We start from the raw sequence: 22,617 nt of genomic DNA on the forward strand, positions 1-22,617 counted from the left end.
ATGGTAAGTGATGCATCACTGTATGTGTGATGGAAAGTGATGCATCACTGTATGTGTGATGGTAAGTGATGCATCATTTTTAATAATACAATAATAAAATGGGTATGACATGACACTACCACTGAATAATACATTCAATAATAATACATACTTTGGATGAGACTTACAGTCAATGAAAGCATTATTTACAGTCAATGAAAGCATTGTTCTTATTCTGCAGAGAAGGATGACAATTTGTCCGTGGCCCATGTTACTGATGACAACATGGAGATTGTTCAGCCACTCAAGACGACTGCTACACACGTCATTGTAAACATCACACACCTCTCCCTCTTTGGCCTCATCATAAATTGGTTCTCCTTCCTCCCGGTCCGAAGCCAGGTGCTGCTGTTCCTCCGACCACAAGGGAACAGACCCCAGAAGAGCATACTGAGTGTTATGTTGTTGCCCAAGAATGTGCCACTTTGTGAGGTAATGTTTACAATATGGAGGAATTCATTCTGCACACGGCAAGAGCTGTTTTGTGGAATGAAGATTAACCTACAATCGTGGCCAAAAGTTTTGAGAATGACACAAATATTCATTTTCACAAAGTCTGCTGCCTCAGTTTGTATGATGGCAATTTGCATATACTCCAGAATGTTATGAAGAGTGATCAGATGAATTGCAATTAATTGCAAAGTCCCTCTTTGCCATGCCAATGAACTGAATCTCCAAAAAACATGTCCACTGCATTTCAGCCGTGACACAAAAGGACCAGCTGACATCATGTCAGTGATTCTCTCGTTAACACAGGTGTGATTGTTGACGAGGACAATGCTGGAGATCACTCTGTCATGCTGATTGAGTTTGAATAACAAACTGTAAACTTCAAAAGGAGGGTGGTGCTTGGAATCATTGTTCTTCCTCTGTCAATCATGGTTAACTGCAAGGAAACACGTGCCGTCATCATTGCTTTTCTCAAAAAGGGCTTCACAGGCAAGGATATTGCTGGCAGTAAGATTGCACCTAAATCAACCATTTATTGGATCATCAAGAACTTCAAGGAGAGTGGTTCAATTGTTGTGAAGAAGGCTCCAGGGCGCCCAAGAAAGTCCAGCGAGCGCCAGGACCGTCTCCTAAAGTTGATTCAGCTGCGGGATCGGGGCACCACCAGTACAGAGCTTGCTCAGGAATGGCAGCAGGCAGGTGTCAGTGCATCTGCACACACAGTGAGGTGAAGATTTTTGGAGGATGGCCTGGTGTCAAGAAGGGCAGCAAAGAAGCCACTTCTCTCCAGGAAAAACATCAGGGACAGACTGATATTCTGCAAAAGGTAAAGGGATTGGACTGCTGAGGACTGGGATAAAGTCATTTTCTCTGATGAATCCGCTTTTCGATTGTTTGGGGCATCCGGAAAAAAGCTTGTCCGGAGAAGACAAGGTGAGCGCTACCATCAGTCCTGTGTCATGCCAACAGTAAAGCATCCTGAGACCATTCATGTGTGGGGTTGCTTCTCAGCCAAGGGAGTGGGCTCACTCACAATTTTGCCTAAGAACACAGCCATGAATAAAGAATGGTACCAACACATCCTCCGAGAGCAACTTCTCCCAACCATCCAGGAACAGTTTGGTGACGAACAATGCATTTTCCAGCATAATGGAGCACCTTGCCATAAGGCAAAAGTGATAACTAAGTGGCTTGGGGAACAAAACATCGATATTTTGGGTCCATGGCCAGGAAACTCCCCAGACCTTAATCCCATTGAGAACTTGTGGTCAATCCTCAAGAGGCAGGTGGACAAACAAAAACCCACAAATTCTGACAAACTCCAAGCATTAATTATGCAATAATGGGCTGCCATCAGTCAGGATGTGGCCCAGAAGTTAATTGACAGCATGCCAGGGCGGATTGCAGAGGTCTTGAAAAAGAAGGGTCAACACTGCAAATATTGACTCTTTGCATCAACTTCATGTAATTGTCAATAAAAGCCTTTGACACTCATGAAATTCTTGTAAATATACTTCAGTATTCCATAGCAACATCTGACAAAAATATCTAAAGACACTGAAGCAGCAAACTTTGTGGAAATTAATATTTGTGTCATTCTCAAAACTTTTGGCCACGACTGTAGATATTGCTCTAGCTGGATGGTGGTAAAATGTCTCATTACCATTACTTGATTTCTCTCTGTTAGTGTGAATGTATTTGATCAGTTTACCCTGAAGTAATGCACCTTTATTCTTTGAAGGTGGAACATCAACAGAAGGGGAGTACTTTCATTAAAACCAGCTCCAACTGCACATTGACTCCTAGAGGAAAATATGGTCTCTGCTGTGAGCTGGTGGCAAATTCTACCATACAGCCAAAAGTAAGCATGGCCATCACATACTACCATACATTCCTATATGCACAGAGTGTACAAAACATTAGGAACACCTGCTCTTTTCATGACATTGACTGACCAGATGAATCCAGGTGAAAGCTTTGATATTTTATTGAAGCCACTTGTTAAATCCACTTCAATCAGTGTAGATGAAGCGGAGGAGACAGATTAAATAAGTATTTTTAAGCCTTGAGACAATTGAGACATGAATTGTGTATGTGGGCCATTCAGAGGGTGAATGGCAGGACAAAATATTGAATTAACTTTTAACAGGGGTATAGTAGCCGGTTTCTGTCAAGAACTGCTACACTGATGGGTTTTTCACTCTCAACAACGTCCCTTGTGTATTAAGAATGATCCACCACCCAAAGGACATCCAGCCAAATTTGCAAAACTGTGGGAAGTGGGGGTGCGACTCAATATTAGGAAGGTGTCCTTAATGTTTTGTACACTCAGTGTAAGTATTCCTTTGTAATGTGCTACTACTGGTTTGTGGTGTTGGGTTTGATGTGTGGTTTTTATGTGCATGTACCTGGCACCATGAAGTTCTCACAGGGAAAAACATTCTAGGTGCTATATGTTCAGCTACAGTAATTATAGCTCTCTGTTACTGTCTACATTTGGCTAATATTATGTTTCATTTTGTGTTTCAGAGTGGGCAGTTTGACTATGACTATAGCCCAAACTTCCACCCCACATTTCAGGTGTTTTTAGACTGCATGTCGGGTGCAGAGAACATCAGACTGAGTCTTTTAGACAGAGGAAGTAACGACCAAAGAGTGTGGGAGTGTCTAGTTCCAACAGGTTAGATCAAATGCCAGTTTGTTATGAACCTGTACACCCCTCACCCCCTACTTATTTAAACTGTATTCAACACACTGTACACCCCTCACCCCCTACTTAAACTGTATTCAACACACTGTACACCCCTCACCCCCTACTTATTTAAACTGTATTCAACACACTGTACACCCCTTACCCCTACTTATTTAGACTGTATTCAACACACTGTACACCCCTTACCCCTACTTATTTAAACTGTATTCAACACACTGTACACCCCTCACCCCCTACTTATTTAAACTGTATTCAACACACTGTACACCCCTCACCCCTACTTATTTAAACTGTATTCAACACACTGTACACCCCTCACCCCTACTTATTTAAACTGTATTCAACACACTGTACACCCCTCACCCCCTACTTATTTAAACTGTATACAACACACTGTACACCCCTCACCTCCTACTTATTTAAACTGTATTCAACACACTGTACACCCCTCACCCCTTACTTATTTAAACTGTATTCAACACACTGTACACCCCTCACCCCTACTTATTTAAACTGTATTCAACACACTGTACACCCCTCACCCCCTACTTATTTAAACTGTATACAACACACTGTACACCCCTCACCCCCTACTTATTTAAACTGTATTCAACACACTGTACACCCCTCACCCCCTACTTATTTAAACTGTATTCAACACACTGTACACCCCTCACCCCTACTTATTTAAACTGTATTCAACACACTGTACACCCCTCACCCCCTACTTATTTAAACTGTATACAACACACTGTACACCCCTCACCCCCTACTTATTTAAACTGTATTCAACACACTGTACACCCCTCACCCCCTACTTATTTAAACTGTATTCAACACACTGTACACCCCTCACCCCCTACTTATTTAAACTGTATTCAACACACTGTACACCCCTCACCCCCTACTTATTTAAACTGTATTCAACACACTGTACACCCCTCACCCCCTACTTATTTAAACTGTATTCAACACACTGTACACCCCTCACCCCTACTTATTTAAACTGTATTCAACACACTGTACACCCCTCACCCCCTACTTATTTAAACTGTATTCAACACACTGTACACCCCTCACCCCCTACTTATTTAAACTGTATTCAACACACTGTACACCCCTCACCCCAACACATTTAAACTGTATTCAACACACTGTACACCCCTCACCCCCTACTTATTTAAACTGTATTCAACACACTGTACACCCCTCACCCCCTACTTAAACTGTATTCAACACACTGTACACCCCTCACCCCCTACTTATTTAAACTGTATTCAACACACTGTACACCCCTTACCCCTACTTATTTAGACTGTATTCAACACACTGTACACCCCTTACCCCTACTTATTTAAACTGTATTCAACACACTGTACACCCCTCACCCCCTACTTATTTAAACTGTATTCAACACACTGTACACCCCTCACCCCTACTTATTTAAACTGTATTCAACACACTGTACACCCCTCACCCCTACTTATTTAAACTGTATTCAACACACTGTACACCCCTCACCCCCTACTTATTTAAACTGTATACAACACACTGTACACCCCTCACCTCCTACTTATTTAAACTGTATTCAACACACTGTACACCCCTCACCCCTTACTTATTTAAACTGTATTCAACACACTGTACACCCCTCACCCCTACTTATTTAAACTGTATTCAACACACTGTACACCCCTCACCCCCTACTTATTTAAACTGTATACAACACACTGTACACCCCTCACCCCCTACTTATTTAAACTGTATTCAACACACTGTACACCCCTCACCCCCTACTTATTTAAACTGTATTCAACACACTGTACACCCCTCACCCCCTACTTATTTAAACTGTATTCAACACACTGTACACCCCTCACCTCCTACTTATTTAAACTGTATTCAACACACTGTAAACCCCTCACCCCAAAACATTTAAACTGTATTCAACACACTGTACACCCCTCACCCCCTACTTATTTAAACTGTATTCAACACACTGTACACCCCTACCCCCTACTTATTTAAACTGTATTCAACACACTGTACACCCCTCACCCCCTACTTATTTAAACTGTATTCAACACACTGTACACCCCTCACCCCTACTTATTTAAACTGTATTCAACACACTGTACACCCCTCACCCCTACTTATTTAAACTGTATTCAACACACTGTACACCCCTCACCCCCTACTTATTTAAACTGTATTCAACACACTGTACACCCCTCACCCCCTACTTATTTAAACTGTATTCAACACACTGTACACCCCTCACCCCAACACATTTAAACTGTATTCAACACACTGTACACCCCTCACCCCCTACTTATTTAAACTGTATTCAACACACTGTACACCCCTCACCCCCTACTTAAACTGTATTCAACACACTGTACACCCCTCACCCCCTACTTATTTAAACTGTATTCAACACACTGTACACCCCTTACCCCTACTTATTTAGACTGTATTCAACACACTGTACACCCCTTACCCCTACTTATTTAAACTGTATTCAACACACTGTACACCCCTCACCCCCTACTTATTTAAACTGTATTCAACACACTGTACACCCCTCACCCCTACTTATTTAAACTGTATTCAACACACTGTACACCCCTCACCCCTACTTATTTAAACTGTATTCAACACACTGTACACCCCTCACCCCCTACTTATTTAAACTGTATACAACACACTGTACGCCCCTCACCTCCTACTTATTTAAACTGTATTCAACACACTGTACACCCCTCACCCCTTACTTATTTAAACTGTATTCAACACACTGTACACCCCTCACCCCTACTTATTTAAACTGTATTCAACACACTGTACACCCCTCACCCCCTACTTATTTAAACTGTATACAACACACTGTACACCCCTCACCCCCTACTTATTTAAACTGTATTCAACACACTGTACACCCCTCACCCCCTACTTATTTAAACTGTATTCAACACACTGTACACCCCTCACCCCTACTTATTTAAACTGTATTCAACACACTGTACACCCCTCACCCCCTACTTATTTAAACTGTATACAACACACTGTACACCCCTCACCCCCTACTTATTTAAACTGTATTCAACACACTGTACACCCCTCACCCCCTACTTATTTAAACTGTATTCAACACACTGTACACCCCTCACCCCCTACTTATTTAAACTGTATTCAACACACTGTACACCCCATCACCCCCTACTTATTTAAACTGTATTCAACACACTGTACACCCCTCACCCCCTACTTATTTAAACTGTATTCAACACACTGTACACCCCTCACCCCTACTTATTTAAACTGTATTCAACACACTGTACACCCCTCACCCCCTACTTATTTAAACTGTATTCAACACACTGTACACCCCTCACCCCCTACTTATTTAAACTGTATTCAACACACTGTACACCCCTCACCCCAACACATTTAAACTGTATTCAACACACTGTACACCCCTCACCCCCTACTTATTTAAACTGTATTCAACACACTGTACACCCCTCACCCCCTACTTAAACTGTATTCAACACACTGTACACCCCTCACCCCCTACTTATTTAAACTGTATTCAACACACTGTACACCCCTTACCCCTACTTATTTAGACTGTATTCAACACACTGTACACCCCTTACCCCTACTTATTTAAACTGTATTCAACACACTGTACACCCCTCACCCCCTACTTATTTAAACTGTATTCAACACACTGTACACCCCTCACCCCTACTTATTTAAACTGTATTCAACACACTGTACACCCCTCACCCCTACTTATTTAAACTGTATTCAACACACTGTACACCCCTCACCCCCTACTTATTTAAACTGTATACAACACACTGTACACCCCTCACCTCCTACTTATTTAAACTGTATTCAACACACTGTACACCCCTCACCCCTTACTTATTTAAACTGTATTCAACACACTGTACACCCCTCACCCCTACTTATTTAAACTGTATTCAACACACTGTACACCCCTCACCCCCTACTTATTTAAACTGTATACAACACACTGTACACCCCTCACCCCTACTTATTTAAACTGTATTCAACACACTGTACACCCCTCACCCCCTACTTATTTAAACTGTATTCAACACACTGTACACCCCTCACCCCTACTTATTTAAACTGTATTCAACACACTGTACACCCCTCACCCCTACTTATTTAAACTGTATTCAACACACTGTACACCCCTCACCCCTACTTATTTAAACTGTATTCAACACACTGTACACCCCTCACCCCCTACTTAAACTGTATTCAACACACTGTACACCCCTCACCCCCTACTTATTTAAACTGTATTCAACACACTGTACACCCCTTACCCCTACTTATTTAGACTGTATTCAACACACTGTACACCCCTTACCCCTACTTATTTAAACTGTATTCAACACACTGTACACCCCTCACCCCCTACTTATTTAAACTGTATTCAACACACTGTACACCCCTCACCCCTACTTATTTAAACTGTATTCAACACACTGTACACCCCTCACCCCTACTTATTTAAACTGTATTCAACACACTGTACACCCCTCACCCCCTACTTATTTAAACTGTATACAACACACTGTACACCCCTCACCTCCTACTTATTTAAACTGTATTCAACACACTGTACACCCCTCACCCCTTACTTATTTAAACTGTATTCAACACACTGTACACCCCTCACCCCTACTTATTTAAACTGTATTCAACACACTGTACACCCCTCACCCCCTACTTATTTAAACTGTATACAACACACTGTACACCCCTCACCCCCTACTTATTTAAACTGTATACAACACACTGTACACCCCTCACCTCCTACTTATTTAAACTGTATTCAACACACTGTACACCCCTCACCCCCTACTTATTTAAACTGTATTCAACACACTGTACACCCCTCACCCCCTATTTATTTAAACTGTATTCAACACACTGTACACCCCTCACCGCCTACTTATTTAAACTGTATACAACACACTGTACACCCCTCACCCCTGCTTATTTAAACTGTATACAACACACTGTACACCCCTCACCCCCTACTTATTTAAACTGTATTCAACACACTGTACACCCCTCACCCCCTACTTATTTAAACTGTATTCAACACACTGTACACCCCTCACCACCTACTTATTTAAACTGTATTCAACACACTGTACACCCCTCACCCCTACTTATTTAAACTGTATTCAACACACTGTACACCCCCCACCCCCTACTTATTTAAACGGTATTCAACACACTGTACACCCCTCACCCCCTACTTATTTAAACTGTATTCAACACACTGTACACCCCTCACCCCCTACTTATTTAAACTGTATTCAACACACTGTAAACCCCTCACCCCAACACATTTAAACTGTATTCAACACACTGTACACCCCTCACCCCTACTTATTTAAACTGTATTCAACACACTGTACACCCCTCACCCCCTACTTATTTAAACTGTATTCAACACACTGTACACCCCTCACCCCCTACTTATTTAAACTGTATTCAACACACTGTACACCCCTCACCCCCTACTTATTTAAACTGTATTCAACACACTGTACACCCCTCACCCCCTACTTATTTAAACTGTATTCAACACACTGTACACCCCTCACCTCCTACTTATTTAAACTGTATTCAACACACTGTAAACCCCTCACCCCAAAACATTTAAACTGTATTCAACACACTGTACACCCCTCACCCCCTACTTATTTAAACTGTATTCAACACACTGTACACCCCTACCCCCTACTTATTTAAACTGTATTCAACACACTGTACACCCCTCACCCCCTACTTATTTAAACTGTATTCAACACACTGTACACCCCTCACCCCTACTTATTTAAACTGTATTCAACACACTGTACACCCCTCACCCCCTACTTATTTAAACTGTATTCAACACACTGTACACCCCTCACCCCCTACTTATTTAAACTGTATTCAACACACGGTACACCCCTCACCCCCTACTTATTTAAACTGTATTCAACACACTGTACACCCCTCACCCCTACTTATTTAAACTGTATTCAACACACTGTACACCCATCACCCCCTACTTATTTAAACTGTATTCAACACACTGTACACCCCTCACCCCCTACTTATTTAAACTGTATTCAACACACTGTACACCCCTCACCCTCTACTTATTTAAACTGTATACAACACACTGTACACCCCTCACGCCCTACTTATTTAAACTGTATTCAACACACTGTACACCCCTCACCCCCTACTTATTTAAACTGTATTCAACACACTGTACACCCCTCATCTCCTACTTATTTAAACTGTATACAACACACTGTACACCCCTCACCCCCTACTTATTTAAACTGTATTCAACACACTGTACACCCCTCACCCCCTACTTATTTAAACTGTATTCAACACACTGTACACCCCTCACCCCCTACTTATTTAAACTGTATTCAACATACTGTATACCCCTCACCTCCTACTTATTTAAACTGTATACAACACACTGTACACCCCTCACCCCCTACTTATTTAAACTGTATTCAACACACTGTACATTCCTCACCTCCTACTTATTTAAACTGTATTCAACACACTGTACACCCCTCACCCCCTACTTATTTAAACTGTATTCAACACACTGTACACCCTTCACCCCTACTTATTTAAACTGTATTCAACACACTGTACACCCCTCACCCCTTACTTATTTAAACTGTATTCAACACACTGTACACCCCTCACCCCTTACTTATTTAAACTGTATTCAACACACTGTACACCCCTCACCCCTACTTATTTAAACTGTATTCAACACACTGTACACCCCTCACCCCCTACTTATTTAAACTGTATACAACACACTGTACACCCCTCACCCCCTACTTATTTAAACTGTATACAACACACTGTACACCCCTCACCCCCTACTTATTTAAACTGTATTCAACACACTGTACACCCCTCACCCCCTACTTATTTAAACTGTATTCAACACACTGTACACCCCTCACCCCCTACTTATTTAATCTGTATACAACACACTGTACACCCCTCACCCCTACTTATTTAAACTGTATACAACACACTGTACACCCCTCACCCCTACTTATTTAAACTGTATTCAACACACTGTACACCCCTCACCCCCTACTTATTTAAACTGTATACAACACACTGTACACCCCTCACCCCCTACTTATTTAAACTGTATTCAACACACTGTACACCCCTCACCCCTACTTATTTAAACTGTATTCAACACACTGTACACCCCTCACCCCTACTTATTTAAACTGTATTCAACACACTGTACACCCCTCACCCCCTACTTATTTAAACTGTATTCAACACACTACACCCCTCACCCCTACTTATTTAAACTGTATTCAACACACTGTACACCCCTCACCCCTACTTATTTAAACTGTATTCAACACACTGTACACCCCTCACCCCTACTTATTTAAACTGTATTCAACACACTGTAAACCCCTCACCCCCAACACATTTAAACTGTATTCAACACACTGTACACCCCTCACCCCTACTTATTTAAACTGTATTCAACACACTGTACACCCCTCACCCCCTACTTATTTAAACTGTATTCAACACACTGTACACCCCTCACCCCCTACTTATTTAAACTGTATTCAACACACTGTACACCCCTCACCCCCTACTTATTTAAACTGTATTCAACACACTGTACACCCCTCACCCCCTACTTATTTAAACTGTATTCAACACACTGTACACCCCTCACCTCCTACTTATTTAAACGGTATTCAACACACTGTAAACCCCTCACCCCAACACATTTAAACTGTATTCAACACACTGTACACCCCTCACCCCTACTTATTTAAACTGTATTCAACACACTGTACACCCATCACCCCCTACTTATTTAAACTGTATACAACACACTGTACACCCCTCACCCCCTACTTATTTAAACTGTATTCAACACACTGTACACCCCTCACCCCCTACTTATTTAAACTGTATTCAACACACTGTACACCCCTCACCCCTACTTATTTAAACTGTATTCAACATACTGTACACCCCTCACCCCCTACTTATTTAAACTGTATACAACACACTGTACACCCCTCACCCCCTACTTATTTAAACTGTATTCAACACACTGTACACCCCTCACCCCCTATTTATTTAAACTGTATTCAACACACTGTACACCCCTCACCGCCTACTTATTTAAACTGTATACAACACACTGTACACCCCTCACCTCCTACTTATTTAAACTGTATTCAACACACTGTACACCCCTCACCCCTACTTATTTAAACTGTATTCAACACACTGTACACCCCTCACCTCTACTTATTTAAACTGTATACAACACACTGTACACCCCTCACCCCCTACTTATTTAAACTGTATTCAACACACTGTACACCCCTCACCCCCTACTTATTTAAACTGTATTCAACACACTGTACACCCCTCACCCCCTACTTATTTAAACTGTATTCAACACACTGTACACCCCTCACCCCCTACTTATTTAAACTGTATTCAACACACTGTACACCCCTCACCCCCTACTTATTTAAACGCTATTCAACACACTGTACACCCCTCACCCCCTACTTATTTAAACTGTATTCAACACACTGTACACCCCTTACCCCTACTTATTTAAACTGTATTCAACACACTGTAAACCCCTCACCCCAACACATTTAAACTGTATTCAACACACTGTACACCCCTCACCCCTACTTATTTAAACTGTATTCAACACACTGTACACCCCTCACCCCCTACTTATTTAAACTGTATTCAACACACTGTACACCCCTCACCCCCTACTTATTTTAACTGTATTCAACACACTGTACACCCCTCACCCCCTACTTATTTTAACTGTATTCAACACACTGTACACCCCTCACCCCCTACTTATTTAAACTGTATTCAACACACTGTACACCCCTCACCCCCTACTTATTTAAACTGTATTCAACACACTGTACACCCCTCACCCCCTACTTATTTAAACTGTATTCAACACACTGTACACCCCTCACCCCAACACATTTAAACTGTATTCAACACACTGTACACCCCTCACCCCCTACTTATTTAAACTGTATTCAACACACTGTACACCCCTCACCCCCTACTTAAACTGTATTCAACACACTGTACACCCCTCACCCCCTACTTATTTAAACTGTATTCAACACACTGTACACCCCTTACCCCTACTTATTTAGACTGTATTCAACACACTGTACACCCCTTACCCCTACTTATTTAAACTGTATTCAACACACTGTACACCCCTCACCCCCTACTTATTTAAACTGTATTCAACACACTGTACACCCCTCACCCCTACTTATTTAAACTGTATTCAACACACTGTACACCCCTCACCCCCTACTTATTTAAACTGTATACAACACACTGTACACCCCTCACCTCCTACTTATTTAAACTGTATTCAACACACTGTACACCCCTCACCCCCTACTTATTTAAACTGTATACAACACACTGTACACCCCTCACCCCCTACTTATTTAAACTGTATTCAACACACTGTACACCCCTCACCCCCTACTTATTTAAACTGTATTCAACACACTGTACACCCCTCACCCCTACTTATTTAAACTGTATTCAACACACTGTACACCCCTCACCCCCTACTTATTTAAACTGTATTCAACACACTGTACACCCCTCACCCCCTACTTATTTAAACTGTATTCAACACACTGTACACCCCTACCCCCTACTTATTTAAACTGTATTCAACACACTGTACACCCCTCACCCCCTACTTATTTAAACTGTATTCAACACACTGTACACCCCTCACCCCCTACTTATTTAAACTGTATTCAACACACTGTACACCCCTCGCCCCCTACTTATTTAAACTGTATTCAACACACTGTACACCTTTCACCCCCTACTTATTTAAACTGTATTCAACACACGGTACACCCCTCACCCCCTACTTATTTAAACTGTATTCAACACACTGTACACCCCTCACCCCTACTTATTTAAACTGTATTCAACACACTGTACACCCCTCACCCCCTACTTATTTAAACTGTATTCAACACACTGTACACCCTCACCCCCTACTTATTTAAACTGTATTCAACACACTGTACACCCCTCACCCCCTACTTATTTTAACTGTATTCAACACACTGTACACCCCTCACCCCCTACTTATTTAAACTGTATTCAACACACTGTACACCCCTCACCCCCTACTTATTTAAACTGTATTCAACACACTGTACACCCCTCACCCCCTACTTATTTAAACTGTATTCAACACAGTGTACACCCCTCACCCCAACACATTTAAACTGTATTCAACACACTGTACACCCCTCACCCCCTACTTATTTAAACTGTATTCAACACACTGTACACCCCTCACCCCCTACTTAAACTGTATTCAACACACTGTACACCCCTCACCCCCTACTTATTTAAACTGTATTCAACACACTGTACACCCCTTACCCCTACTTATTTAGACTGTATTCAACACACTGTACACCCCTTACCCCTACTTATTTAAACTGTATTCAACACACTGTACACCCCTCACCCCCTACTTATTTAAACTGTATTCAACACACTGTACACCCCTCACCCCTACTTATTTAAACTGTATTCAACACACTGTACACCCCTCACCCCCTACTTATTTAAACTGTATACAACACACTGTACACCCCTCACCTCCTACTTATTTAAACTGTATTCAACACACTGTACACCCCTCACCCCCTACTTATTTAAACTGTATACAACACACTGTACACCCCTCACCCCCTACTTATTTAAACTGTATTCAACACACTGTACACCCCTCACCCCCTACTTATTTAAACTGTATTCAACACACTGTACACCCCTCACCCCTACTTATTTAAACTGTATTCAACACACTGTACACCCCTCACCCCCTACTTATTTAAACTGTATTCAACACACTGTACACCCCTCACCCCCTACTTATTTAAACTGTATTCAACACACTGTACACCCCTACCCCCTACTTATTTAAACTGTATTCAACACACTGTACACCCCTCACCCCCTACTTATTTAAACTGTATTCAACACACTGTACACCCCTCACCCCTACTTATTTAAACTGTATTCAACACACTGTACACCCCTCGCCCCCTACTTATTTAAACTGTATTCAACACACTGTACACCTTTCACCCCCTACTTATTTAAACTGTATTCAACACACGGTACACCCCTCACCCCCTACTTATTTAAACTGTATTCAACACACTGTACACCCCTCACCCCTACTTATTTAAACTGTATTCAACACACTGTACACCCCTCACCCCCTACTTATTTAAACTGTATTCAACACACTGTACACCCTCACCCCCTACTTATTTAAACTGTATTCAACACACTGTACACCCCTCACCCCCTACTTATTTAAACTGTATACAACACACTGTACACCCCTCACGCCCTACTTATTTAAACTGTATTCAACACACTGTACACCCCTCACCCCCTACTTATTTAAACTGTATTCAACACACTGTACACCCCTCACCTCCTACTTATTTAAACTGTATACAACACACTGTACACCCCTCACCCCCTACTTATTTAAACTGTATTCAACACACTGTACATCCCTCACCTCCTACTTATTTAAACTGTATTTAACACACTGTACACCCCTCACCCCCTACTTATTTAAACTGTATTCAACTCACTGTACACCCCTCACCCCTACTTATTTAAACTGTATTCAACACACTGTACACCCCTCACCCCCTACTTATTTAAACTGTATTCAACACACTGTACACCCCTCACCCCCTACTTATTTAAACTGTATTCAACACACTGTACACCCCTCGCCCCCTACTTATTTAAACTGTATTCAAAACACTGTACACCCCTCACCCCCTACTTATTTAAACTGTATTCAACACACGGTACACCCCTCACCCCCTACTTATTTAAACTGTATTCAACACACTGTACACCCCTCACCCCTACTTATTTAAACTGTATTCAACACACTGTACACCCCTCACCCCCTACTTATTTAAACTGTATTCAACACACTGTACACCCTCACCCCCTACTTATTTAAACTGTATTCAACACACTGTACACCCCTCACCCCCTACTTATTTAAACTGTATACAACACACTGTACACCCCTCACGCCCTACTTATTTAAACTGTATTCAACACACTGTACACCCCTCACCCCCTACTTATTTAAACTGTATTCAACACACTGTACACCCCTCACCTCCTACTTATTTAAACTGTATACAACACACTGTACACCCCTCACCCCCTACTTATTTAAACTGTATTCAACACACTGTACACCCCTCACCCCCTACTTATTTAAACTGTATTCAACACACTGTACACCCCTCACCCCCTACTTATTTAAACTGTATTCAACACACTGTACACCCCTCACCCCAACACATTTAAACTGTATTCAACACACTGTACACCCCTCACCCCCTACTTATTTAAACTGTATTCAACACACTGTACACCCCTCACCCCCTACTTAAACTGTATTCAACACACTGTACACCCCTCACCCCCTACTTATTTAAACTGTATTCAACACACTGTACACCCCTCACCCCCTACTTATTTAAACTGTATTCAACACACTGTACACCCCTTACCCCTACTTATTTAGACTGTATTCAACACACTGTACACCCCTTACCCCTACTTATTTAAACTGTATTCAACACACTGTACACCCCTCACCCCCTACTTATTTAAACTGTATTCAACACACTGTACACCCCTCACCCCTACTTATTTAAACTGTATTCAACACACTGTACACCCCTCACCCCCTACTTATTTAAACTGTATACAACACACTGTACACCCCTCACCTCCTACTTATTTAAACTGTATTCAACACACTGTACACCCCTCACCCCTTACTTATTTAAACTGTATTCAACACACTGTACACCCCTCACCCCTACTTATTTAAACTGTATTCAACACACTGTACACCCCTCACCCCCTACTTATTTAAACTGTATACAACACACTGTACACCCCTCACCCCCTACTTATTTAAACTGTATTCAACACACTGTACACCCCTCACCCCCTACTTATTTAAACTGTATTCAACACACTGTACACCCCTCACCCCTACTTATTTAAACTGTATTCAACACACTGTACACCCCTCACCCCCTACTTATTTAAACTGTATACAACACACTGTACACCCCTCACCCCCTACTTATTTAAACTGTATTCAACACACTGTACACCCCTACCCCCTACTTATTTAAACTGTATTCAACACACTGTACACCCCTCACCCCCTACTTATTTAAACTGTATTCAACACACTGTACACCCCTCACCCCTACTTATTTAAACTGTATTCAACACACTGTACACCCCTCACCCCCTACTTATTTAAACTGTATTCAACACACTGTACACCCCTCACCCCCTACTTATTTAAACTGTATTCAACACACGGTACACCCCTCACCCCCTACTTATTTAAACTGTATTCAACACACTGTACACCCCTCACCCCTACTTATTTAAACTGTATTCAACACACTGTACACCCCTCACCCCCTACTTATTTAAACTGTATTCAACACACTGTACACCCTCACCCCCTACTTATTTAAACTGTATTCAACACACTGTACACCCCTCACCCCCTACTTATTTAAACTGTATACAACACACTGTACACCCCTCACGCCCTACTTATTTAAACTGTATTCAACACACTGTACACCCCTCACCCCCTACTTATTTAAACTGTATTCAACACACTGTACACCCCTCACCTCCTACTTATTTAAACTGTATACAACACACTGTACACCCCTCACCCCCTACTTATTTAAACTGTATTCAACACACTGTACATCCCTCACCTCCTACTTATTTAAACTGTATTTAACACACTGTACACCCCTCACCCCCTACTTATTTAAACTGTATTCAACTCACTGTACACCCCTCACCCCTACTTATTTAAACTGTATTCAACACACTGTACACCCCTCACCCCCTACTTATTTAAACTATATTCAACACACTGTACACCCCTCACCCCCTACTTATTTAAACTGTATTCAACACACTGTACACCCCTCACCTCCTACTTATTTAAACTGTATACAACACACTGTACACCCCTCACCCCCTACTTATTTAAACTGTATTCAACACACTGTACATCCCTCACCTCCTACTTATTTAAACTGTATTCAACACACTGTACACCCCTCACCCCCTACTTATTTAAACTGTATACAACACACTGTACACCCCTCACCCCCTACTTATTTAAACTGTATTCAACACACTGTACACCCCTACCCCCTACTTATTTAAACTGTATTCAACACACTGTACACCCCTCACCCCCTACTTATTTAAACTGTATTCAACACACTGTACACCCCTCACCCCTACTTATTTAAACTGTATTCAACACACTGTACACCCCTCACCCCCTACTTATTTAAACTGTATTCAACACACTGTACACCCCTCACCCCCTACTTATTTAAACTGTATTCAACACACGGTACACCCCTCACCCCTACTTATTTAAACTGTATTCAACACACTACACCCCTCACCCCTACTTATTTAAACTGTATTCAACACACTGTACACCCCTCACCCCCTACTTATTTAAACTGTATTCAACACACTGTACACCCTCACCCCCTACTTATTTAAACTGTATTCAACACACTGTACATCCCTCACCCCCTACTTATTTAAACTGTATACAACACACTGTACACCCCATACTCCCTACTTATTTAAACTGTATACAACACACTGTACACCCCTCACCCCCTACTTATTTAAACTGTATTCAACATACTCTACACCCCTACCCCCTACTTATTTAAACTGTATTCAACACACTGTACACCCCTCACCCCCTACTTATTTAAACTGTATTCAACACACTGTACACCCCTCACCCCCTACTTATTTAAACTGTATTCAACACACTGTACACCCCTCACCCCCTACTTATTTAAACTGTATTCAACACACGGTACACCCCTCACCCCCTACTTATTTAAACTGTATTCAACACACTACACCCCTCACCCCTACTTATTTAAACTGTATTCAACACACTGTACACCCCTCACCCCCTACTTATTTAAACTGTATTCAACACACTGTACACCCTCACCCCCTACTTATTTAAACTGTATTCAACACACTGTACACCCCTCACCCCCTACTTATTTAAACTGTATACAACACACTGTACACCCCTCACGCCCTACTTATTTAAACTGTATTCAACACACTGTACACCCCTCACCCCCTACTTATTTAAACTGTATTCAACACACTGTACACCCCTCACCTCCTACTTATTTAAACTGTATACAACACACTGTACACCCCTCACCCCCTACTTATTTAAACTGTATTCAACACACTGTACATCCCTCACCCCCTACTTATTTAAACTGTATTTAACACACTGTACACCCCTCACCCCCTACTTATTTAAACTGTATTCAACATCACTGTACACCCCTCACCCCCTACTTATTTAAACTGTATTCAACACACTGTACACCCCTCACCCCCTACTTATTTAAACTGTATTCAACACACTGTACACCCCTCACCCCCTACTTATTTAAACTGTATTCAACACACTGTACACCCCTCACCCCCTACTTATTTAAACTGTATTCAACACACTGTACACCCCTCACCCCCTACTTATTTAAACTGTATTCAACACACGGTACACCCCTCACCCCCTACTTATTTAAACTGTATTCAACACACTACACCCCTCACCCCTACTTATTTAAACTGTATTCAACACACTGTACACCCCTCACCCCCTACTTATTTAAACTGTATTCAACACACTGTACACCCTCACCCCCTACTTATTTAAACTGTATTCAACACACTGTACACCCCTCACCCCCTACTTATTTAAACTGTATACAACACACTGTACACCCCTCACGCCCTACTTATTTAAACTGTATTCAACACACTGTACACCCCTCACCCCCTACTTATTTAAACTGTATTCAACACACTGTACACCCCTCACCTCCTACTTATTTAAACTGTATACAACACACTGTACACCCCTCACCCCCTACTTATTTAAACTGTATTCAACACACTGTACATCCCTCACCCCCTACTTATTTAAACTGTATTTAACACACTGTACACCCCTCACCCCCTACTTATTTAAACTGTATTCAACTCACTGTACACCCCTCACCCCTACTTATTTAAACTGTATTCAACACACTGTACACCCCTCACCCCCTACTTATTTAAACTATATTCAACACACTGTACACCCCTCACCCCCTACTTATTTAAACTGTATTCAACACACTGTACACCCCTCACCTCCTACTTATTTAAACTGTATACAACACACTGTACACCCCTCACCCCCTACTTATTTAAACTGTATTCAACACACTGTACATCCCTCACCTCCTACTTATTTAAACTGTATTCAACACACTGTACACCCCTCACCCCCTACTTATTTAAACTGTATTCAACACACTGTACACCCTTCACCCCTACCTATTTAAACTGTATTCAACACACTGTACACCCCTCACCCCTTACTTATTTAAACTGTATTCAACACACTGTACACCCCTCACCCCTACTTATTTAAACTGTATTCAACACACTGTACACCCCTCACCCCCTACTTATTTAAACTGTATACAACACACTGTACACCCCTCACCCCCTACTTATTTAAACTGTATACAACACACTGTACACCCCTCACCCCTACTTATTTAAACTGTATACAACACACTGTACACCCCTCACCCCTACTTATTTAAACTGTATACAACACACTGTACACCCCTCACCCCTACTTATTTAAACTGTATTCAACACACTGTACACCCCTCACCCCCTACTTATTTAAACTGTATACAACACACTGTACACCCCTCACCCCCTACTTATTTAAACTGTATTCAACACACTGTACACCCCTCACCCCTACTTATTTAAACTGTATTCAACACACTGTACACCCCTCACCCCTACTTATTTAAACTGTATTCAACACACTGTAAACCCCTCACCCCAACACATTTAAACTGTATTCAACACACTGTACACCCCTCACCCCTACTTATTTAAACTGTATTCAACACACTGTACACCCCTCACCCCCTACTTATTTAAACTGTATTCAACACACTGTACACCCCTCACCCCCTACTTATTTAAACTGTATTCAACACACTGTACACCCCTCACCCCCTACTTATTTAAACTGTATTCAACACACTGTACACCCTCACCCCTACTTATTTAAACTGTATTCAACACACTGTACACCCCTCACCCCTACTTATTTAAACTGTATTCAACACACTGTACACCCCTCACCCCCTACTTATTTAAACTGTATACAACACACTGTACACCCCTCACCCCCTACTTATTTAAACTGTATTCAACACACTGTACACCCCTCACCCCCTACTTATTTAAACTGTATTCAACACACTGTACACCCCTCACCCCCTACTTATTTAAACTGTATACAACACACTGTACACCCCTCACCTCCTACTTATTTAAACTGTATTCAACACACTGTACACCCCTCACCCCTACTTATTTAAACTGTATTCAACACACTGTACACCCCTCACCCCTACTTATTTAAACTGTATACAACACACTGTACACCCCTCACCCCCTACTTATTTAAACTGTATTCAACACACTGTACACCCCTCACCCCCTACTTATTGAAACTGTATTCAACACACTGTACACCCCTCACCCCCTACTTATTTAAACTGTATTCAACACACTACACCCCTCACCCCTACTTATTTAAACTGTATTCAACACACTGTACACCCCTCACCCCCTACTTATTTAAACTGTATTCAACACACTGTACACCCCTCACCCCCTACTTATTTAAACTGTATTCAACACACTGTACACCCCTCACCCCCTACTTATTGAAACTGTATTCAACACACTGTACACCCCTCACCCCCTACTTATTTAAACTGTATTCAACACACTACACCCCTCACCCCTACTTATTTAAACTGTATTCAACACACTGTACACCCCTCACCCCCTACTTATTTAAACTGTATTCAACACACTGTACACCCCTCACCCCCTACTTATTTAAACTGTATTCAACATACTGTACACCCCTACCCCCTACTTATTTAAACTGTATTCAACACACTGTACACCCCTCACCCCCTACTTATTTAAACTGTATTCAACACACTGTACACCCCTCACCCCTACTTATTTAAACTGTATTCAACACACTGTACACCCCTCACCCCCTACTTATTTAAACTGTATTCAACACACTGTACACCCCTCACCCCCTACTTATTTAAACTGTATTCAACACACGGTACACCCCTCACCCCCTACTTATTTAAACTGTATTCAACACACTACACCCCTCACCCCTACTTATTTAAACTGTATTCAACACACTGTACACCCCTCACCCCCTACTTATTTAAACTGTATTCAACACACTGTACACCCTCACCCCCTACTTATTTAAACTGTATTCAACACACTGTACACCCCTCACCCCCTACTTATTTAAACTGTATACAACACACTGTACACCCCTCACGCCCTACTTATTTAAACTGTATTCAACACACTGTACACCCCTCACCCCCTACTTATTTAAACTGTATTCAACACACTGTACACCCCTCACCTCCTACTTATTTAAACTGTATACAACACACTGTACACCCCTCACCCCCTACTTATTTAAACTGTATTCAACACACTGTACATCCCTCACCTCCTACTTATTTAAACTGTATTTAACACACTGTACACCCCTCACCCCCTACTTATTTAAACTGTATTCAACTCACTGTACACCCCTCACCCCTACTTATTTAAACTGTATTCAACACACTGTACACCCCTCACCCCCTACTTATTTAAACTATATTCAACACACTGTACACCCCTCACCCCCTACTTATTTAAACTGTATTCAACACACTGTACACCCCTCACCTCCTACTTATTTAAACTGTATACAACACACTGTACACCCCTCACCCCCTACTTATTTAAACTGTATTCAACACACTGTACATCCCTCACCTCCTACTTATTTAAACTGTATTCAACACACTGTACACCCCTCACCCCCTACTTATTTAAACTGTATTCAACACACTGTACACCCTTCACCCCTACTTATTTAAACTGTATTCAACACACTGTACACCCCTCACCCC

General features: G+C 41.7%; 1 protein-coding gene across 1 annotated transcript in view; it reads left to right on the top strand.

Moving 5' to 3' along the window:
• LOC129832780 (nuclear GTPase SLIP-GC-like) overlaps positions 1-3,174 on the top strand; it is a 59,803-nt gene extending 56,629 nt beyond the window's left edge. The window contains exons 21-23 of the mRNA XM_055896777.1: positions 221-471; positions 2,231-2,350; positions 3,019-3,174. Of these exons, the coding sequence (XP_055752752.1) occupies positions 221-471; positions 2,231-2,350; positions 3,019-3,174 (527 nt within the window). The remainder of the gene's footprint in view (positions 1-220; positions 472-2,230; positions 2,351-3,018) is intronic.
• Positions 3,175-22,617: the final 19,443 nt, after the last annotated feature.

This window comes from Salvelinus fontinalis, chromosome 34, assembly GCF_029448725.1.
Source record: "Salvelinus fontinalis isolate EN_2023a chromosome 34, ASM2944872v1, whole genome shotgun sequence".
Taxonomy (NCBI): Eukaryota; Metazoa; Chordata; class Actinopteri; order Salmoniformes; family Salmonidae; genus Salvelinus; species Salvelinus fontinalis.